Here is a 23,755-nt window from a genome sequence, read left to right on the forward strand (position 1 = left end):
TAAATGCAAAATAGCAGGCTTCCTGTGGCGTTTTTCTAATTGCACTGAGATACTTTTTTGTTTGTCTGGTCATGATACACCTGTGTATCGATTTTTGTGAAGATTGGTAAATGTGAACACGTTCCAGCCACGTTCCAGCCATTTTGCGACGCCCATTGAAAATCCCTTCAGAATACGTACATTTTCACCACTTTCACCTAACTTTCTGCAAATTTTGGTAAGAATTTGAGCATGTTAAAGCCCTCAAAAAGCCAATTCATTTGCCTGAATAATAATAATAATCCTTACAATTTCAATAGGGCTTCACTTACTGACTTTTGATGTCAGTGCTCGGGCCCTAATAATCCTTACAATTTCAATAGGGCCTCAGCTGTTAGTGCCTGTCAGTGCTCGAGCCCTAATGACACCTCTAACAACAAGGAAACTGTGGTGTTAGTTACAGAACGATGGTTTGTACCGTCACCACACGCAGACAGGCAATATCCTTCCATTTCCAGTATAAGCCGGCCTTGCTCCTACCCAGAGGAAGATGATGAATAACATTTCCTGCATATAAGTATTATGTGTCTTTTCCCGTTTAAATTCTGATATGGTGTGCATCTGATTTTTTTTGTATCTTAATAGAATAACAGCACAATGGCTTTGCAGAGACATGAGATTTTGTAACTCGGGCCACCATCATCTTATGAAATCAAAGTTTTCAAATGCTTCCTCTGACGCTCTTAAAAAAAAGTTGCAGGTGCATAGATTTCCACAACTTCCTGTTGACTCTACCAGCTAGGTATCTGTACACTGTGTAGCTGGAATCATAGTGTACATGCTACATGTACATGTAATACACGAAAGCATCCTTGAGACACACTTATAATTGTCAACATAACCTTAAACCTCTACTTCTAACAGCAGGACACCGAAAATCATTTTAGAAAAAAAAGCAGGTTTCATTTATTTAAAAAATATTTTAATGCACCATTAATAAAGGGTCCAACGCATTAATACAAGAGAAATATTGCAAATAATATTAAAATAATCATCAAATTAAAAGGAAAAACAATAAAAAATAAATGAATGGAAGGTATGAACATATTTCCTCCTCATGGAGAGAGGAAAAGGAACAACATATTTACAGCTTGGAATCAGTGTGTTTCTACGAGAAACAAACACCTCTACAATATTTACAAGATCTTATTTGATTTTTTTCCCTCTCGTCTTTTCATCCTGTAGTAGAGAGGGTTGGTTTGTACTGAAAGGCTTCCTTAACAACAAGAAATATCTTACACATTTTCATGTTTGGGCGGGAACAAAACAAAGAGTTTTCTGCTAGTTAAGAGTTAAACTTTGGACGGCCATATCCATTTGAAAAACAAGAGACGCAACAAGGGGGCCAGAGGTCAGTGGGCCTTCAGCATCACAAACCAGCTGAGGCTCATTATTCCTACAGGCACAGTTTGCTACCACCAGTCCACACTGCAAACAGATGGTAAGCGGGACATTTGTTTGCCTTAAGCTGATAAAGCTCATCAGTTGGATGTTTTTTTCTATACTACACTCAAATAAAAGAGTTACTAATGAATTCTGGAAAGGGGGGGAAAAAGAGAAACTAAACCTTTAAAGTGACCTGATCTAAAATGTGCCTTTTAAAAACATCTGTCGCACACACAGTGACTCAAGTCAAACAGCAGAAAATGTTTATACCCTCTCGAAATAAAAACAGCTGCTGGTTAAAAGAGAACATAAGGATGCAATGGAACAAACAGGTCAACACAGACAGACAGAGACAGACAAAGATCCTACAAAACAAATACTTGACTCCTTACAAGATTTTGCAGTTGATGGAGCGCAAACTTGGGGAAGAACCAGAAAACAAACAAAAAAAAGACAGGCCAATTTTGGTTGTGCTGATCCTGCAGACGAAATTCAGCAGCGTCGTAAAAATAACACACTTTGAGCTCGAACTTAACTCACATATGTTCACGTCTGGTTAAAAACAGTAGTTGAAAGGACTTTACTCTCCAGACAGGAGGTTGTGGCAAACCAGGAGAGTAACGCACAGTGAAGAAGGGAAGCAACAGTTTTATAGGGCTGGTGAATCACAAGCCACTTGGTACACTGAAGCTTATTTCACTGTAAGATTCTTACAGCCAATGCAACTAAATAACAAGACCATTAATAACAATGATAATAATATCATCATATCGTGAAATAACATAAGAAAAAAGCTTCGAAACAAATCTTCACACTTGGAAATCTTGCATAACTGAAGACCAAATTGATTGAAGTTTGTCGTCTGAAAAACCCTGAATTTGTTGGATATTCCTGTGCGTTTGTATGCGGATCTGTGGGGGTGGCGGGTCAGTGGGTGCAGGGAGGGATTTAACACTGGAAGCGTGATCCCAGGCTGTAGAATACGTGAGCTGACCAAGTCATAAAATACTGGTATTTTTTTTTTTACAGTTTTCATTGTCTTCCTGCAATCCTGCTTCCTGGACATTGGCATGGAAATAAATAGGCCCTTCGGGCCTGGCTGCGGGGAACATATTACCCAATGAAGTCAACAATACTGCCACAGAATAACTCATGCTGAAGCAGAGGCCCTCTCGAAGTATTCACATGCCTGGTTGCACAACCCTGCCACACACTGGTCTGTGAAACTGCCAAGTGAATTTAAAATATACGTGAAAAGTGCAAGTGTGTGCGTCTCTGTTTCCTGGGTATTGTGAGGGCTGCTGCAAGGCCATCCGGAGGAGCGGCTGGGCGACACCTGAGGGTGGCTTTTTTTTCTATGCACAGTCTGAGGAGGGCAAACCATGGGGAGGGTGGGTTTCCATGTTTGGCTGGCCATTGGCGAGTGAGGGAGAGAAATGCGTCCACTAGTTGAGTGTCCCACGGCAGTTCTCTGTTCCACACAGGCAAGGGATCTTGTTGTCCTCCAGGGGGAATTTATAGTCGTAGGTGATTTCTTCGTTGACGGCGATGGCCTGCTTCGAGTAGATCACAATCTTTTTCTGAGACTCTATGGTGATGACCTTGGCGTAGCAGCTTGGCTAGAAGAACAAAAGATGAGATACGGATCAGCCACAGCTCTACAAATAAAGCTTAATAAATCTAAAACATGAGTGAGGACGTTCAGACTCACAGTGCAGCAGTGGTTGATGAATCGTGCCAGGTTGCCACACTTGGTGGCGTCTATAATTGTGTCGTGGTCCACTCTGAACAAGTAGCTGCTCCCGATGCCCTGCTGTGCGTACCGCTTCTCTCTATTGTCAGCAACCATCTGGACACACACGAATTTGCTCACTGATCCCATTTCAACTCTGAGTAACATTGCATTAACAAAGCTTTACACTATAATGCATTAATAATAATTCAGTATTATTTAATGTTGACGCTAGAAATGAAACATTTTGGGAGGTTGTACCTGTCGGATGTTCTGACCCACATACTCAATGACCATCTCATCAGCAGCAATGGGCTCCATGGCGAACAGGCCCCACTCATGGATCCTGCTGCGTCCAAAACGAAGCCTCTTTTTGCGGAACTGCACGAGAAGAAAAACAGAGCCACTGTAACAATGGTCTTGGCAGATTTATAAGATTCTTGAAGGAAGAGCTTTCAGATAATCAGATAAATTCTACGTTCCAGACAGACATGTGAGAATCTTCACTGAGCATGATTGTAGCATCTCTATCAGAGAGAATAACCAAGTAATATCAAGGAAGAGAGACCATTTTTTTAAACTCAAACTAAAAGGTTGGTTCCTCTAAAGAATAAAAAAAACTATTTGGTTTACAATCAAACTTTAAGTCCTTCTGAATAATAATTCAATAGTATTTTACAGTACAAGTAAGCAGAAAAGGCTACTTTGAGTATCCAGGCTTTGGTAATCCACAGTTTGCAAGTATGTTCTAAGTCAGTATTTATTACAGTTCCAGTGCCAAACAGCAAACACCCAAGTATCCATCTTCAGGGGGGTTATTTTAAAGGGGATGTTCCATTAAGATTACTTCACCGTTTTCGGAGTGCACAGTTGCCAAAGCCAGAGGTTTTTATCACCTGCTCTCAGTAATTATGTTTGTCAGTGTCTTGTCTGAACCCTAATTTCAGTTAAGTACTTTAAGTAGGATGTAAATACACTGCAAGTGGCAGCCTAATGCAGGGACAGGAACTTTATTTCTCTGAGGCATTTTTTTAGCAACTTAAGTTTATTCCAAAGCTGTGGGAAGATTTCTTCTTTCTAAAGGGGTTTATTAGGAAAATGTTGAATATCAAGATAATTATTGTAAACAAAAAAAGGGTTATGTGTAAAGAATAATGGCACACTATAATGCACAATAGTTTCAAACACTGTATGACGTGCATGTGACTGACTTCATGAGGAAACGCAGGTGTACCTTGAGCTGGTTGAGCTTCAGCAGGTCAGAGTCCATGACAGCTGTGGTGCCGATGGCTGTGAGGAGGCGTCGCTGCTCTGAGCGTCTCTCTGACAGCACCCGGTTAACACCCTGAAGGGAAACAAAACAAGGAAGAGACTTACAAATGAGCCTATGACCCATAATCATGTTATCAACTGGCCTTGGACTGGAGGAGAATGAACCAACATAGCACTGAACGTTCACTCTGTGTGGGTAAGGGTTATTTTGAAACCAGTGACAGACAATGTAGACAGGACTGAGTAGAAAGAGGAAGAACCGAGGGAAGTTTCTCTTCTGTGTCTGCTATTATGATAGACTAAATTTATGTACAATAGACACTAACTACAAATGCAGAATACGAACACTTATTTCTCTGTCTTTCTATATGATATCAGCAAGTATCTCAAGTTTTTTACATATCAAACCTTGTAAGAAAAACATCTTGAAATCAACAGTCAATAGACAAAAGGAAGATTAGTTTAAGTAAACACAGTACAAGCCATTCACACCAAATATGAGGTAACCTTTCCTTTTTCATATCACAATTTCAAAACAACACAAGCGCCAGTTGACATTTTACTCTTTAAAAAATGTTTTTAATGAATTATACTCCTATTTCCTGAAGAGATCAAAAACACTTATAAATTTAACTTTCTAACAACTATTATGTGTAGATGTCGAGCTGATGGCAGTTACAGCCCATGACTCATTCCTTGTAGTTAATAATAAAAACTTAGGGAATACAACTTTTTGCTTCTGTCACTAGTAGTTAGGGACCTTGTTGCAGCCTTAGCAATGTTTCTTTTGATAACAAAAAGCATATGGATTGAGTTACACAAGAACAGTGTCTTAGCTTAAAACATTTAAGCTGTGCCCTGGGGTAGGACGGTTGAAGCTCGCAAAGACAACAGAGTCACAGAAGGTATGTCAACACTTAAATATTTGAGCAGCAAACAAATTGGTCAACCGCAGTCAACAACAGTGCATTACATCTTCTCTTGGTTTTCAGCTTTAAAAAAAAGTTGAGATGGCGTTATGTGAGCTGAGTGCTGAGACAATGACCTGAAAGCAGAATGTGACGATTAAAGTTGACAATGGTCAACCTGAAAAGCTGTACAATTAAAAGACACTTATTAGCAACGGACCACCTGAATCAACCTGGTTATGAGGTCTGTTCTTTTGTTCAAGCAGAAATGTTATTTGTTACTTGAATGTTGCTGTAACCACAACAAGCCTGCAAATCTGTATGTGAGACCAACAATGTCTGAATCAATCAACTGGTCAATCAACAGATGTTAACCTGCAATCCCCCTGGTGTAAAGTCTGTGTGATGCCCTATTGAGCTGATGTGTAAAAAGAGCAGCTCACTGTCAGAATTCACAGTGAGCAAGTTTGTTGATGATAATTATTTTCTGCCTCCTGCGCGCTCGACTCAGGCGCCACTGTCCAAGTAACACTGTACCTTTAAAATAACATCACAACAATAAGTCACCGGTTATAACAAATCTTGTGTGTTTGCCTTGACTATGGAAGCACATGCTTTTTTTCCATGACGACAGTGAGACACAGCACGAAGCCAGAATGGGTCAGATGCAGTCATGCATAGCAACCAAACACATTTCACCTAAATATCAGTTCCTAGTTTTCCTAACAGCACACCTGCAGTGTGTGAAAAAAACTGTCGTATGTAAAAATCTATAATGAATGAATAATATATGGCTCATTGACGTGGCGCCTATATTTTCTGTCAGACTGCCTTTTCCTCCTGTTAAAAAAAGGGTTTAAATACATAAAGAAATACCATATATATGTAGTACCTCTCCCTTATATGTACACACTTTCAATTTGCAAAAACCATTAGTTATTTCAATGTTGTCACAGCTGGTATGTAGTAGTTCCACATTTGAATATCATGTGGTATGACCTCAAACAAACTATGAATTTTAAGTTATTTCTAAAAATACATATTTTGATTATAAATTTCATAGTGACCTTTTGTGCTGACCTAGTTTTTTTTATTTATTTAGGTGACCAATTCTGTGGATGTAAATTGAACTAGAAAATATCATGTGGTGTGACCATTGCAGAGTGTTTTACATGATAGATATATCTCCTAGATTGGGAGTCTTTTATATTCAATTAATGATTTATATACATAAAGTACTTTATTTAAGTATTATTTGGAAAATATTTCTATGCAATTAGAGTATTTTTCATATCATATGGTGTGACCTATAATACTATGACCTGAATTAAATTTAAAGTAAAATATACAATTTCTGTGGCTGAAATATGAATCACTGATACATTATGCGTAAATGAATGGTATATCAATTTTATGCACTTTACCTGGAAAATAAGTGTTAGTAGTTTACTACATTTAATAAGGGGACGTTGACATTATAGAACACAAATATTAGATAATTATTTAGAAAAACTCAAAAGAAATGCAACTACTTTTTTTTACTAATGACTGTATATTATTGAGAAGTTGCCAAAAGAATTTAAGCATATAAAGGAAATTAATTCATTTAAGAATGTTGAAAATCCTTATACATTGACCCATATATGTGGCTGTCAGAAAAAAATGTTTTTTTAGAAACTAAGAACTAAATGCCCAACTGAATGAATCGTGGCCTGATGGTCCAAACTAAGGAACTGTTATCTTGATGTCATCAGAAGATCCTGACCTTTGGCTTAGAAACCCGAACCTAAACCAGAGGGAGAGGAAGGAGCCGAATGTATAAAGAGAAACAACAGCTTTCCAGGATGTCTGGGTCCGAATTATTTCCTTTACTTATTTTAAACTGTGCTGTTTATCATTGAAATGCATTAGCAGGAAGGAATAGCGTCAAGGCTCAGAAAGATTTAGCTTGTCCTTGGCACAGACCCCAAAAAACTGTTTTCAGATAAGGTCAAGGCGACAGGTTTGGTTTTATACATTTTTGGACATAAAAAAAAAATATGTTTATGTGCACTAGCTCTCATGCAAACATAACATCTGTCCGACATATGTCTGGAAAAACGAGTTACATCCATCCGTTCACGTCAACTTCAATACAAAAGGAATTGCACACCAACTGATTTCAGCTTTTGCCGTTAAATTTAGCCAAACAGGGTTTTAGCTTTTAGTTTTCAATGATACGTGACATTTTGTTTTCTTACACCATTTTTTTGCTGAGATGCTTAAAAAAACAGGACCTGAGACTATCATTTCCTTCCCAAATTAAGATAATGCAACTGTGGATTTCTTTTCAATCTTTATTCAATAGTGTGGTTCTTCAGTTTGAGAGCAGGGCTTATTGATTTCATTTTCAGATTTTGGAATCCTCTCACTCACCTGCGACCCTGCGCTTGCAATAAAATAGTCCCTGCCTCTACTTAGATTTGCTCTGCTTGTCCTCAAACTGTGCACTTCTGTTGCTTGGACATATTTCCTGTACTCCAGCTTCAGCTCTTCTCTTCGCACTCACACTGCTTCCGCTCCTGGATTACTTTGCACAACAAGTCAAAAGTCCCCCATCAATAGAATGCCAGGTGCAGTGTTGATGAAATTATACTGTCCTTGTTGTGGGTGCATTAGCTTTGTTGTCTGACTTAGAAGCTGTAATAATAAAACTGTGGAGGGCAGGAGTGCATGCACCTCTCGTATGAGACTCAAAAAAACCGCAATACAACATTTTTTTATTTACTTAATTAATGGATCTTTAAGCTGCTTCGTGTTTAAACCATTTCAAAAATATAAACGATGAGTGGGAGCCAGATCTGAATGGGGACTACAAAAAGTAGAATACTAGCAAATTGCAGGAAATATGGTCAGAACTCCAGGTCCTTTCCTGAGTTATAGCATTGATTAATGGCAAGAAAAGTGTTTGATCACTATTTAAATTTGTATTGTTTTTCGCCATTATAAAATGTCCCCATTATATCCTATTGGACATTTGTGTGAAATTCTATCATAATTACAGTAAATTCAAAGTGACCTTTGACTCCCCTAAATCTATTGGTTCAGTGTTAAATTCAACTTTGGCAAATATGAAGCATTAACTGGATGTGTTTCTGAGATATTGTCTTCAAAACTGGGAGAGACAGAGCGGAAAACAGCATTCCTCCAACCACAGCTGTCGCCAATGTGGCGGCATTATGAGCTTCAACCAATACTAACTGTTTCGTATCATTTAATTTGTGTGAATCCTTTGGACTCGTCACGACTATAAGCAAAGATATAAATCTTTGTGCTGATCAACTATTTAGAAAAACCACATCACATCCAACAACTTCCATTTGGAAATCCTCATTTACCACCTTGAATCCAAAATCTCAAATTACAAGTTATCTGAGCCAAATGACTGAGGACCAACTCTGAGACTCCAATGGGCTATTATCAAGCGCCAAGTTCCCCATCTGTAATTATCATTCTCAGCAGCCACCAGATCTCCTAAAGCTGGTTTACAGAGCCAGCTTGGGACCGAAGAGTAGAATTCTTTCCACTGCTTGGCCTCGAATCCTGTTGGGAATTTCTTGTGAATTCTGACTCATTTCCACAGAATTTCCGGAATAACCGGTTAACCTTGACTGCCGGCTGAGCCAGCGCTTCCAGTGTTATCAATATTAATGCTGAACATTATCTCAAGAATGTCCAAAGCTCAGTCTGATGCTCGATGAAAAATCCCTGATATGAGACAGACTGCCCAAACTCACAAAACGAGACAGTATTTATTTCCACATGGAAAGTCTGGCAGAATTTTGGGAAGTATTAAGATTTATTTTTACTTAGTTTCTCAATTTGATTAAATCCATATGATAGATATAAAGAGTAATTTTAAAATGAATTTGTTCAAATCTTTGGATAACTGCAGACTTTAAAATTTGTTGCTATACATTTCAATTGAACAGAAACATGGTGCGGATAAATACAGATGTTTGTTAAATACTGTAGAGAGAAAGACAATGAAATTGGGCAGAGGCCTACCATGATGTCAACGTTCTCCACTTCCCGTATGACCTGCTCAGGCAGATCCAGGTCCAGATACACGTCCTTCTCCTTGCGGCTGATGGCGTAGTAGCCCTCGCTCCTGGCACAACCAGTAACATGCTCACGAAGCTGCCCATCCGTGGTCTTCTTCTTACGCCGAGGGTTCGGCAAATTGGTTAGTGCAGCTCAAGGTCAAGGGCATTAAAAGGTTACCACACAATGAAAATGTAGACTTTACAAACTTTCTCGATTTAAAAACCCAAAGGTTTATTTTAATTCAGAAGGTAGTCATTGAAAAGGATATTGGTGTGGCCGACCCAGTGAGTATCATTGAGCCAGTCAGAGCTGTGGTTGTCCTGGAGCAGCTTCTCATAAGTCTTCTTCAGCAGCATCAGGTCTTCACCATCCAGCCCAGAGTTCCAGATGTCGTACAGGATGGTCATCTGCTCAAACTCACTGCGGTTGTCATACTTCATGGCTAGGGGCTCAGGGGCTGGAACAGGTTTCTGCCAACGCTGGGACGTCGTTATGCCCGCCTCCTGCAGAAAGAGGCGTTCGCTCTTCCTCACCTCTTCAACCACATCGTCCTCCGTGTCTGTGCTGGACAGCTCCCCAGACTCAAGCTCCTCCACGTCCACATCTTCCTCGGAGTCCTGAGCAGAGGAAGTGGAATATTATTGACAGCAGGGGGAACACAACTATCATCCAGTACCTGTCCGTGTTCACATATAATCCTGGTTCAAACTAAAGCAACCAAACAACTCTCAATGGTGGCCTTGCAGTCACCGCTCAGTTGAAGATGTCACATGACTACTGGACAGTTTCAGTCCCTAAAAATAGTAGAGACAATGGCTTAATATTTTAAAGTAGGTTCATTTCATTTTTACAGACTTGCCTACATGTATGTGTACATGATGGATAGTTACACATGTATAAAGTTTCATGAGAAAACAAGCACAATCCACAATCTGCTATCTCAATTGAACCCTAAGGATCGATAGAAAGTAATCAATCATAAAACAGACATCAACAGAGAACCTGACAGACATTCATCATTGATTCAATCTCTATCCTTATCTTGTCCTCTTGAGGGTTGAGGGTAAGTGAGGGTTGTACACCCGGCCTGGACAGACCATCACATGGCCAGCATACATACACAATCAACCAATTGTACTCACATCGACAGTCAATTTAAACTTTAGAGTCTCCAATCAACGTAACTCAATATGCAGGACTGTGGGAGCGTCCGAAGAGAAGACCAATGAAGACCAGAGAAGACCAATGCCAACGGGGGGGAGAACAAGCAAACTCGACAGAAAAATACCTTAGCTGAGCCTGGAGGGACAACATTGCTAAACGGCAGCCCACTGTGCTAGCTGGCAGACAGCTTTAACTAAATATCCTTGTTACCTTTTTAACTTTAAAAATCAAATCTAGTTAAGCAGCATGTTTGTATTTCCACTGATTAAGCCAAATGATTTATTTGAAGATATTAGAGCCTTGGGATGGACCTCATTGAGAGTTTAATAGTACTGTTATTGCTACTTCTCATCGATCAGTCATTTTCACAAAACAAATGGTAAATCAATTAATAGAGTTTCAGTACTTATCTCTGTATGGTCATATGTGCATGCACAGGACAAATCTAGAGAATAAATCATTTCCTTACCTGAGGGTTAAGCCCCAAAAACTTTAAATACTTTCTAAAATCTGAAACGTCAGATGCTTTTGCAGCATGTTGTTGGACACACGATTAAAAGATGCAGAAACATTTATAGGAATGAACCAGAATAAACAGAATTCCCACACACCTCTGGCTTCCGCTTCTTCAGTTTCTTGCCCGGGTGCTCCTGTTTTTTTGTATGATGAACATCAAGGTTTTCTTTGTCTTTTCTTCTTCTCTTTTTGCTCTCCTCCTTTTCATGTTCTAAACCCTTACCGACCATGCTCTTCTTCTTTGATGATGGAGGGACAGCTGCAGCCTGGCCAACATCCTCAGAATCAAAAGGCACTCCAATTGCAGACAAGTATTCTCCTGTATCTCCCCTTGATGGTAGCGCCTCTCCAATGACCTCCTCAGGGGCCTCAAGCACCCCAGAAATGGTGTTGAGGTCTGCTGGGAGCAAGACAGAAGAGTCTTGTCTGGTGGAAGTCCTTTTGGTGCTGGGTGGTGCTGTGAGAACAGGGGGTTTGCAGTAGTTGTGCTCCGTGAGGACAATCACACCCTCTGGGTTCATAACCAGTGCCAGTGACTCTGGGGAGAAGAGATCCTCTTCCATCTTCTGCTCCTCTGCCTCGTCAGACGTCTCTGTCTCCTCTGAGTCCCCAGCATCAGGGTCCATTTTCAAGGCTACATCAGCCAACACAGACAGATCAGTGGCTGAAGCTGAAGCCAGCTGCAGGAGGCTTGATGCCCCAAGCTGCTCTCTGAGTCTTAACTTCTGCTCACTTTCTTCCTCATCCTCATCTTCCTCTCTGAGGGAGTGACAGGATGAAGCAGACAAGCTGGGTGTCCGAGTTCTGGCTCTGGACCGTTTATTAACAGTAGGCAGTGGAGGAGCCTCCTCAAAGGCCATCCTGCACATAGACGCGTGATCTTGTGGCAGGTTCTGCACAGTGCGGCACACCATAAGAGGAGGTGCAGGAGATTTGGGGGAGTCTTTGCCTGCACCACGTTTGCCAGGGGATTTGACAGGGGTGGTCTGGGGAGAAACAGGGGGTCCCTTTTTGGATTCATCAGAGTCTTGAGTTCGTCCAGGTGGGGGCACAATGAGGGCGTTGCCTTCACCTGGTTTTGAGGCAAAGGGGAGAAGCTGGATGCCTTGGGAGGGACGAGTTGAGGTGGTTGCTGCAGCAGATATGTGTAAGTCTGGGAGTCTCCCAGGAGAAAGGAGGGGAGACTCACCGGCCATTTGTGAGGGAGATGGAGATAATGTTGCAGTTGGCAGCTGAATTTTGCTGTCGTTCTCGTCTGTGGAGAACGAGACTGTTTTCCTGCGTTTCTTGAGAGGGGGCAGAAGAACAACGGGGGACGAAGGACGCGGGTATGGTGGGGATGGAGGCCGTTTGGTAGGTGCTGCTGTTGTATCTGTTTTGCTGTTCTTGGCTTCACCTGAGAGAAGTATTTAAAGACAAGAGAAATATTAAAAACAAAAACTATGCATAGCTTTTCAAAGTATTGTTAGTCCGTGCTATTTTTTTTACAAGCAGCCGATTTTGTCTGCTTGTAAAAAAAACAATTGAGGCAAACTATTCTTTTATAAGGAGGTTATGTTTCGCCTCGGTTTGTTCACTTGTTTTTGTGTCTGTTATTTACCAGGATTACCACAAAACTTGTTGTAAAAAACACAGTATGGGTTAGGGAAAACTCATTAATTTTGCAGATCCAGGAATTTGTTTGTTTCTTTAAAGTTGTGAGCTCCTTGTTTTTAAAAAAATGTAGGGGCCTGATATTGAAGAGTTTTTGCAATTTGGTGCAGATCCAAACATACATCTTGATCAAGTGAATTTAAGTGTGGTTTCATAAGGGGACTGTTTGCATTGAGGGAGGTGTCCACACTATTGAGAGCCATTCTAGTTCCATTTGTGTATGTTGATGAGCAGTTCTGACAAACCTGTTTTTAGTTCTGCCTTTGAAACTGCAGCTGCGTTATTTTGCCTGAGGAAAAATGTAAAAAAATTATTGGATACAGCAATGACAAAATCATGAAAAGTACAACTTTGAAGAATGTTATACTTGCAAATAAAATATTTCTTAGACTTTATACCTGTAATCTTCTTTCTCTGTTGTGCTGTCTATGGTCGACTCATCCATGGTGTCTGGTCCTTCACTATCAGGCCGCTCTCCTTCCTCATCCTCAGAAGAAGATGAGGATGCAGAAGAGGAAGACCCATCAGAGGACGAGGAGAGGCTCTCATCATCACTGTCAGCGCTAAGGCCATCATCTAAAAATAAATAAATATGAAATTTTGCTTGAGATAAACAACACAGCTGATGAAAACATAATAATGAGATTACTGGTTGTGATTTACCATCAGACTCCTTTTCGCTTCCGTCTTCTTCCTCATCCTCCTGCACATAGAAGAAAGGTTGTAGTTACAACATTAAAAGCTTACAGTGAAATGCTGCCATCTAGCGAACAGAGAGAGGAAGTAACATGATTCAAATCAAACATGTTAAAATCAAATTGAATAAAAAAAATTTTATTATTTACTTGTGTGCCATTTGGATCAACCAGAGATATTAATGTAAATATGGTTACATATGTGTTTCTGTATTTTGATGGGTTTGCTTTAAAAAAAAAAAACAGACTGAATAACCCCCCCCCCACACACCTTTTCGGTCGAGGAGCCATCCGACGTCTCCTCTCCCTCGCTGTCAAGCTCCCATGGTTTACGATTCCTTGGCTTCGTTTTCCTCCTCTTGTTGTCCCTTTCAGCTGCATGCCTGTCCGCCTCTGGCATTCTCCCATCAGCAGCTGGAAACAACAGTGTCAGAGTTATATGCAGCAGGCATATTAATCTTAACGCTCTTTTAAAAACTTTCAACGTTAGCTCAGCAAACCTTCGTCATCCTCGTCTGGTGGGGTCGAAGGTCGTGGCCTTTTCATGTCTCCTTCTTCGAGCTCCAGAGGTTCTTTCCTCTTCACCTGCACATTTGGATACAAACAATATTCATATCAATGTTTCCCTAGAATAACAGACTGTTGCTCATTACAGCAGTTTGATAATAAACAAAAAAGTTTTTGACACTTTTCATAACACAAAAAAACCCCTCTATTTTGTGCATTGTATTTATTGACTTTCCCCTCTTTGCCTCCCCCCCTGTTTCTTACTATCTACCCGTGTGTCATAGTTGCACAAAGAGAAATCAGGAGCCTGCTTGACCATCCAACAGCTATAAAGCTTTTTTCATCCTCAAAAAGCAGACACATATAAGCACAACACCAGTAGGTTCCACTGCAGCTGTGGGCATTCCGACGATGGGCATTCAATTCTCAGAGGGAAAGACAAAACTCTGCATGACACGGGTCGTCTCTATATCATTAAGGATGTGTTTGAGGGCTAGGCTAAAGCTCACCGGCCACTCATAATAATAAGCTCTTGTAAAGCCAACAAGTCCTGAGTTTCAACTCTTATTTGACCACTACAATACAGTCCTCTGTTGACACTGCTTAAACTGACAGGAGTCTTGTGTTTTTTGTTGAACAAATATGTATCTACAGAAGTTGCTTCTTCTACTCAGCGAACTTAGCCTCTGTATGGTGATCCAATTTCTGCAAGGCATTTTAGTTCTTACATCTTTATTATTATCTATAATAATATCATATATTACTCTATAACCCTTCATGAGTCTGGCCCTCAAGAAAGAACCTCTGGGCTTAAGAGAAACAATTGAATTTTTGACAGTTTCACTTACTGTAGCTCTGATGCTATTCTTACCAATAGCACAATGCTGCAGACCAATGAGCTGCTTAAAATAAGGCATGGCCTTATTTATGACAGGTAAATTACTGGCTGTCGGGCGAGTGACTTAAATAAGCGAGGGATCAGTCGAGGAAATCCACCGCAGTGTTGAGCGCATGCTTCAATGAGAGCGATACAACTCGGAGGTACAAAGATCTCATCTTTGTGGAAATAGTGCCAAAACTTAAATTTGTTATTTCTTTATTTTACACGACATCCCTACTTATGTTTTTAAAAGTTTCTGATTAATTAAATTTTCAGGGGTTATTTCCAGATTTACGTGAAAACTTTTTAATGTGCTTTTAGACTTTTGGACATCCCTGGAGATACATTAATTTATCAACTCAATGTGTGCGCTGTCAAACATGCAGATACAGTCCTTTTGTGTTTACCTTGAAGGAAGGCAGTCGTAGTGCTCCTCGGAGAGAAAAGCCCTCCACGCCACCACTCTTTGCCCAATCCACAAGAGAAGTGAGAGGCTCCCGTGGACGGCTGACCTTTTCCTCTTTTTTCTCATCATCCCGTAAGGCAGACACCCCCCTGACCATCGTCTGGAAAGGCTGGAGAGGGAAAACATTTACAATTCAAACTCATTTATAAGAGACTTTGTTTTTCATTTTTAAGTAATAACGACGGTAACTACAGATGACAGCAGCATGAGTGCTTACTACTGAGAAAGATGAAAGCAATTTGAAACTTAGGGTATTCCTCCTTACCTTTGCCTTGGTCTCTTTCCTCTCCCACCACTCATCAAAGGTAGCAAAGGCAACATTCTCCACCATCTTGCGGTTCAGGTCTCTCTGCATAATGTTTTTCATTTCCTGGATCAGAGTGGCCAGGACCATCTGCACCGTGGCCTCATGTGGATTCTCAGCCAGCATGGGCATCTCCTCTCCTGGAGCCCTGTACTCGTCTCCATCCCCGGGCAGCATGGTGCCATATTCCGGTGGGGGCATGTAAGATGGGTAGTGTGTTGGCAAGACATGTGGCGGCCAGCCTGTATGGGGAGGTTGGATGCCATGGTGTGGATGGGGTGGTATCTGAGTGCTGTGAGGGTCAGGGTACGGGTAGGCCATATGAGGGGGCATGTAGCGGTGGTCCTGGTCGTAAAGAGCACCCGCCCCGCTACCCTCTTGGTCCATGTAAGGGTGGTGTGAGTGTGGTGGGGGCATAGGTTGGAGGTGGTAGGAAGTGTAGTCAGCAGTGGCTGCCTCACCAGGGCCCGGAGTGCCGTTGGATGACGACATGCGTAGCTGATGTAGGCGACTTAACATGTGGGTCTGCATTTGGAAAGACATAGGAGCTCCACCGCTGTACTGATTCATCAGCTCCATGGAGGTGGCATAGTCATACATGTGATGGGGCATGGGAGGGGGATACTCAGGGTGCAGCTCCATATGGGCAAGGGGAGGGATCCCTGGGAGAGGTGGGGGCTGGAGGGAATAACCAGGAGGTGGAGGCAAATGAGGATGGTAGGAGGGTATGGGTGGGTGCATGGAGGTACCAAAGTGCTGTGCAGAGTCAGAGATGGGTGGGGATGAAGATGAGGGGTCAGCTGTATGTGAAGGCATGGCAGCCTGGGACGAAGAAGGTGAGGAACCTGAGGTGACAAAGGGCTGGTGGGTGGTCACTGTTGTGATTGTTGACTCCTCCTCCTCCTCATCTGATATCTCCATGTCTTCCCCTGAGGAGTGAGGGGAGGACTGAAAGAAAACAGAGAGTATCCTGTTTTAAGTAGGGAAATCACCCATGTTTTTATGGACCACGTTGAGGACTTTTAAATATATCTCAATGCCACAAAAAAGGTGTGTATTGTGCCAAGATGAAGTATAAATGCCTTAACCACCAATCCAAAACACAAAGTGCACATTGTTTTTGTATAATGCCAATCTTAGCAATCTTTCAAACACTTTTTTTTACAGTTATTTTCATTTACAAAAATGCTTTTCATTCTTATCATGCATGGAATAAGTTTGGATTGAGTTTAGTTAAATTTTTTGTTGCATTCAACAAAAACAGTGCGCTTCCCTCGAATATAGCCCCACAGCGAAATAAATAATCAGCAGCCAACAAGTACCTATACATGTATATATGACAAGTATTGTGGTAGATATAATCAGTTATAACAATGGTTAACACAAGTGCTGAGGAAGGCTGAAACGTGTGTCTTTTTTACCGTTTCAAAATTAAAATGTAGATTTGTGAGTGCTTGATATGTTAATTTTGGGGACTTGCGCCACTGGCTTGTAGCACCCTCTAGAGTAGTGCAATTCTTTACTAGCTCTATGCAAGACTTGTATATGTCTACACACAACTCCAGCACTACTCTGTGTGATTTCACAACCATACACAAACAAAATAAATTGTATTTGTCAGCACAAAAAAGGCAGTCCCAATGCTTTTGAACTCTGAGGTTTCATTATGTGCTGCTGATCTTACCTGACTCTGTCCGTTAAAAGGTGGTGTGTGTGCTCCTGTTGTGCCTTGTTTATCAGCAAATCCAGCAATTGAAGACTCCACCTGCAAAGCTGCAAGCCCAGCGTGGCCAACCTGGGTCTGGGGCTCCTCTGGTGGCGGGATGTGCGGAGAATAGGTGGAAGAGGATGGTGTGTTTGCATTAAGTACAGTGGGACTTTTTCTACCCTCTCCTCCCTTTCCCCGTTTCCTCCCTCTGTCTCTTTCCCCTCTCCTCCGTTGGTCCTTCTCTCCATTGTCTCCCACCTGCTCCCCTGTTAAATCACCTGACCCCCCTCTTCGATCCCCACGTGAGCCCCTCTGCTTGTCCTCTTTCCTATCATCTTCATCTTCCTCATCAGAGGCAAGGAAGGAAAATTTAGCCTTCTGTTCCTTTAGGAGCATCTCAATACGAGAGTCAAGGCTGCTGCTATGGTAAGCGAAGGGTAAACTCTCATTGGTGGAATCTGGTTCTGGTGAAGAGGAGTCACGTTGGGGAGGTTGTGGGGAGCTGGAGGAAGAGGGTATGAGGCGATGCGGGAGTGAGGTGGAGGAAGGAGAGGCAGAGGAGGAAGTAATGGAGGGGTGAGGCGGTGAGGAAGGTGGCGGTGTCTTCGGCGGTGCCGGTGGGGTGCTGGGACGGCGTTTGGGCTTTGTCCACTGCTCTTCGCGGGCTGGACTATCCTGGCTGAAGTCCATTGTTCCAAGTGTCTCAGCTACAGCCGCTGCAATAACAGAAGCTGGTGGGAGGGGCGGTGGGGGCGGTGGTGGTGGAGGCAGAGCACTGTGGTGACCAGCATGATAGTCTTTGTCAGCACCTACGGAAGGCGGAGCACCCCTCTCTGCAAGGCTTGGGCAACCTTGAAAGGTGGAAACGTCCAATCCCTGAGGAGTGGCTGGGGCAGGCTCTTTGGAGGAGTATGCAGAGTAAGATGAGGGTGGGGGAGACATACTGTTAGAGGAAGAGCGGTAGGGGTTGGAGTTGTATCTGGGGTCAGAGCTGTTTGAGAAGTCACCGTCTCTTTCTCGATCTCTGTCCCGGTCGTGGCTGCTCCTTCGGCGGCTGCTGCTACCATGGTGATTGTGAGAATGGTGATGATTGCGGTGTCTCTGCTGGCTATGGTCACCTGACCGGGAGCCCAGGCTGTCTCGCCTGTACCCCCTGTCATCCCTGCGTTCTGAGTGGTGATGGGAGTGATGTGTATGGAACTTTGAGGAAGAGTTTGTGTCCTGCTGGTTGCTGTAAGATGACCTTCTGGAACCAATACCCCCTGCACCATAGCGCCCGCCTGAGTCTCTTTCTCTGTCCGACATTGCGGGCTGATCATATTGGGTGGCAAGGGGTGGTGGAGGCATTGAGGTGTGGTGTGCCATGTTTTGCCCAGGCCCTCCAATATTTGGGTATGGGGGAAAGCCCGGTGGCTCATTGGGACGGTAAGATGTGGTTGGGGGATACATAGGGCGACCTCGATGATAAACTGAAGGCTCCTGTGCATCCTCAGAATAGCGGGACACTTTGTATCCTCCGACAGTAGATGAGACTGCAGAAGACGAGGAGGAGGAAGGTAACATGTCCTGGGGAGGGTAGCCACTGCCCAAAGTGCCGGTGTTGAAGCCAGTATGCCTGCCAGAGATAAACATGGGAGTTTTTAAAATTACAATTTTTTTGGATATAAAAATTATTAATATCGACAAATATGCTACTATAGTCAGACTAATACTCTTAACCAATCTTCCAATGCGACCACTACCAGTTGAGCAGATTGATCAATGGAACATCCTCCATTCTACTTTTACGTGCGGTTTAAACAGCAATATTCTGGGTTGCATTTACATAACATTAAGTATAGGACATGATAGTGTGCAAAATACTGTAATATAATGGTGACAAACATTGGTGCACTGTCCAAACATACTGATGATGCAACAGCTCTCTTTACATGAGCTTCATTTTATTTGAAGACAAGAAAAATATTTGCCAGTTGTATGTAAATTAGCAGATAAGATTTGAAAAGTTGTACTAACATTTTTAAAGTGATATCATCTTAATGGCAGTAATTAATACATCACAGATAGAGATATAACACATATGATTTGATAAAGAATGCCTTGAGGCACCTCAAGATATCTACACCACTGACACAGTGATAACATTTTGACATGCAACTCTTTATCTGCTAAAAATCAACAACCAACCTGGCACCGGCGTAACCAGAGTCTTGTGAGAAAGGAGTCCCAGATCTGGAGCTGTAAGGTGTTCCTCCACCACTCTGAGTCGAAGCAGAGGAGGCTGGGGTGAAGGGGCCTGCCATGGTGGAGGGGGGCGTGTCCAGGCGCTGTTCACTGAAGACAGGTTCCGCAGGGCAAGGGGTAACACTTCCTGATGTGAGAGCCTGGACCCCTGCTGCCAAAACAGCAATCTCACTAGAGAGCCTCCGCCTGGTTTCCGATGACTGTGCACAGAAAGTAAAAATATCTTAGAATTGATCGTGAACCTGTGCAACTAATAATAATGCTGATGAAACACTCAAATTACTCTTAATATGCATTCACACATTAGCTGTGTTGATAAATAATCGAGATGACAATTTTAAAGTACCGTGTCAGGCTGTGGCTGAGGCTGTGGCTGTGTTGGGGCCGGGGGCTGGAGCCTTTCTGTCAAAGCCTTGCCTCCCAGGGGCACTGTCTGAGGTGTGTAGGACCCATTCACCATCAGGTCATAGTACTTCTGCCTTTGCTGTCCTGGATAAGACACAAGATTCAGAGAAAGATAAATACAAACTTAGAAAGAAGCTCATCACACATATAGACTGCATCAACCTATAATTTCAAGCCAAATACCATTAGGTTTAACTACCACCAAGAGACAGCATATGTGTTTTTAGGTTTCTGGTTTCTAGTAGTAGTAGTAGTATTAGTGGTAGTGTGCAGGACATTTCAGAAAACTGTTGACACATTTCAATTTAAGTTTACGGGTAGTAGATATTTCCACATAATTTAAAATTACGTTTAAGTATTTTCTCATGAACCATAGCTCTTTCTTGCATGAAATAAAAAGGTGGCACACATATATATTTTCTTATGGGGTATTTAACTTTTGTATTATGTACAGATAAAGACCAAGAAAATGAATTCCATCTACAAATGTATGTATGCATGTGGTTGTGCAGCCTTGGAGGGGTAAACAGGGTGCACTGTAGTTCACTGTGCAGTTAACAAGTTTGTATACAACAGGCTTATGTTATATTTCAATTTGTGCAATATCGTCAGAGTGTTTTGAAAGTTTTAAGCAGAGGAATCACTGTTTAACTTGTTACTTCTTATTCACTCATACTAAAGATGCCTCAAAGGAGCTGTATTAACTCACCCTTTATATCCAGTTGCGCATGAATGATGTTACCCATCACCGAAGTGTTGTGAAGTTGCTTGACGGTGTCCTTGGCTCCTCTCGTGCTGGTGAACAACACTCTGGCCAGGCCCAAGTGCTTCCTGGTCTTGGGGTGGAACAGGATCTCCATCTCCTCCACTTCACCAAACTTGGCACACATGTCAGCCAAGAAGGGCTCCTTGATGTTGTCATTGAGTCTAGCAAAGGTCACCTCCTTGAGGGGTATGGGACCCACATAGAACTCATCAAGCTATGAGTAAAAACAAGACAGGATCGGGGGAAAAGATTGTGAATCAAGTCAAGAAATGAAGAAACTGGGATGAGTGAACTGAATTTTGACTTGCTATTATCACCTTAAACTTGGGCACTGGCAGGGACATTTCTGTATATCTGGACCATAACCTCCGGGGTCGAGGGTCACGCAATTCACCCACAGGAGGAAATCCAGAGTCCTGGGAATAATGTGCAGATTACAGTATGACGATGCAGGCACAGCATGGATGTGATAGAGGATAAACAACTGAAAATCAACTCACCGGCACACTGAAATGCACTCCATCGTATCTGTAGATTTTCTGTGTGACACGCCTGATCGCGGGGTCCTGGACGAGTTTGTAGCTCTTCCACTGCAAACTGACAGCGTTTTGTGTTTCTGCCCCACTGCCTGGATCCATCCTATAACTGAGAGGCAAAGGGAAACCAGGACTTTACACAGTTCTGCAGAGCCACAGACTGGGAACAATAACCACAGCAGAACCACCACCAAGGGGAGTGAAGCGGTCACAAATGAGATGGTTAATGATGATACACTGAGCTGAAATGCTGCGGTAATTACACAGAAAGTATATTTGGCCACTGGCAGTGGACACTTAGTAAAGTAACGTAACACAACAATGAGCTGCGTCACATTAACTTAGCCAAATAGCTGCTCCGACTAGTATCTCCTGATAAAAATATTCTCCGCAGAATAACATTTCAATTTAACACAATAACAAATCCATGGCCATGATGCCGCGCGCTGTCAAAACAATGACCAGCGTTACGTCACTAGGCAGTTGGTTCAGCTAGCAACCTGCTGCTAGCACATGCTAACATGCACCAACAAAATGCAAAGAAGCCCTTCGCCCATGTCTGTGAACATTTCACGTAAAATGCACCTTACCCCCGGTTCCGAGTTACTCCGCGAGAGTAGCACGACCGATATCTACTGCGTTAGATACCGTAACAAGCTGTTAAATTACTTATACCACATCTCGCTTTAGCCCGAGCAAGTTAACCCTCCCGAATGCTAATGCTAACTAGCACGAGCGTCCATAGTCAAAACTGTGATCTTGTTGACCCCCCCGTCCACATCGGCAGCATTTAATAAGCAGCATTAATGTGAAGCATCTCTCTACGCGGCTCTGGGGACTTGGTTTGGCCCCTTTCCGCCTGAATTCAGACCCCACATACTGCCCGCTCATCCGAAAGTGGCAACCCGCCGCCACAGTGGAGGCAGCCGCGGCCAGGCCCGGGAGACGAACAAGAAAAACACTGAGACCCGAACAGAAAGGGGACGTCTCCGGTCCCGCGTTAAAACAAAACCAACCCGCTCAAACGATGCCGCTAACATTCCGGTAGTTAGAAATGACAGCAGCGCGCCGCTCCGAGCCTAGAAGCCATTGTTTTCGCGTTAAAACCCAAATACTGATGAGAGAGCGGCCATCGCGTAACCAACCTGAAAGCCTCGCCTGTTCTCCATCAGTGTACGTGAATGCAACCCTGAATTTCTCCCCGGCACTTTCTTCAAATCCTGTAACTGGGGGAAAAAATACATGCAGCTACATTAAACGCTAGAAATAATTTTAAAATAAAGGTTTGTTAAGTATGGGAAAAAACATCTATATTATTTTTACGGTGGGATTTTTATACTTGAAAAGAATATGATCGAATCTGCTGATAGGAACTCAAGCTAAGGGAAATAACTACACCGCCCCCTACAGGCTGAGTCGTGCCAGGTCGGCTAACTTAAAATAATGTTGAGCCGTTTACTAACCTAATAGTTGTTGCATTTTTTATTGTTATTAATATATAATATACAACGCAAACAATCAATACAGGTATTAATTATATAAATTACCATTTTCTCTATAACCTATGATAATAAAACCGACTGCACATGGTTATTACAACAGTGGAAGAAGTATTGAGAATTTTTAGGTAAAAATAGCAGTATCAGAGTGTAAAAAAAACTCCATTACAAGTAGATCACCGCATTCACAATTTTCACAATCAAAGTAAAAACTTTTATCTACAAAATGAACTTAAAGTATCAAAACAAAAAGTGGTGATTACAAAAATGGTCCTGGTCAGTGTTTGTATTATTTTTGTATTAATATTGGTGAAGCATAAACATGTAAAGATTATTTTTATTTATTTTTCAAGTTTTATATGTGAAGTCAGCAAAGGATCAAATAATCACATAAAGCGAACTTGACAGGCACTGAGTAAATTCACGAGATCTGGATTTCCATAAATAACTATTCCCTCAGATACCGTTGAAATCTTTTTTCATTTTTTTATTTTTATACTTCGCCCCCTACAGGCTGAGTCGTGCCAGGTCGGCTAACTCAAAATAATGTTGAGCCGTTTACTAACCTAATAGTTGTTGCATTTTTTATTGTTATTAATATATAATATACAACGCAGATAACAATCAATACAGTTGTTGATTATATTACATTTTCTCTATAACCTATGATAATAAAACCGACTGCACATGGTTATTACAATAGTGGAAGAAGTATTGAGAATCTTTAGGTGAAAGTAGGAGTACCAGAGTGTAAAAATACTCCACTAGAAGTAGATCACCGCATTCACAATTTAAGTAAAAACTATTATCTACAAAATTTCTTAAAGTATCAAAACTAAAAGTGGTGATTACAAAAATGGTCCTGGTCAGTATTGTTATTATTGTTGTATTTATTTTACTGAAGCATAAACATGTAAAGTTTATTTTATTTATTTTTCAAGTTTTATATGTGAAGTCAGCAAAGGATCACATTATCACACAAAGCGAAC

General features: G+C 41.9%; 1 protein-coding gene across 2 annotated transcripts; it reads right to left on the reverse strand.

The window, feature by feature from the left end:
* Positions 1–952: 952 nt before the first annotated feature.
* On the reverse strand, positions 953–22,433 carry setd1a (SET domain containing 1A, histone lysine methyltransferase). 2 transcript variants are annotated; one of them, XM_061089663.1, is made up of 21 exons: positions 22,413–22,433; positions 21,232–21,376; positions 21,049–21,147; positions 20,675–20,945; positions 19,907–20,049; positions 19,504–19,760; positions 17,293–18,931; positions 15,570–16,556; positions 15,246–15,413; positions 13,952–14,036; positions 13,723–13,865; positions 13,420–13,459; positions 13,155–13,332; positions 13,002–13,045; positions 11,199–12,499; positions 9,692–10,040; positions 9,385–9,566; positions 4,392–4,502; positions 3,419–3,538; positions 3,137–3,274; positions 953–3,044 (listed from the first exon to the last, which is right to left on the reverse strand). In XM_061089663.1, exons 2-21 carry the CDS (start codon positions 21,367–21,369, stop codon positions 2,871–2,873), a joined length of 6,567 nt encoding a protein of 2,188 aa, XP_060945646.1. In that variant the 5' UTR covers positions 21,370–21,376; positions 22,413–22,433; the 3' UTR covers positions 953–2,870. The 2 variants fall into 2 exon arrangements, with proteins under 2 accessions (XP_060945646.1, XP_060945647.1); XM_061089664.1 differs by lacking the exon at positions 22,413–22,433 and adding an exon at positions 22,284–22,380.
* Positions 22,434–23,755: the final 1,322 nt, after the last annotated feature.

Source organism: Limanda limanda, chromosome 17 (assembly GCF_963576545.1).
Source record: "Limanda limanda chromosome 17, fLimLim1.1, whole genome shotgun sequence".
In the NCBI taxonomy this organism is placed as follows: domain Eukaryota; kingdom Metazoa; phylum Chordata; class Actinopteri; order Pleuronectiformes; family Pleuronectidae; genus Limanda; species Limanda limanda.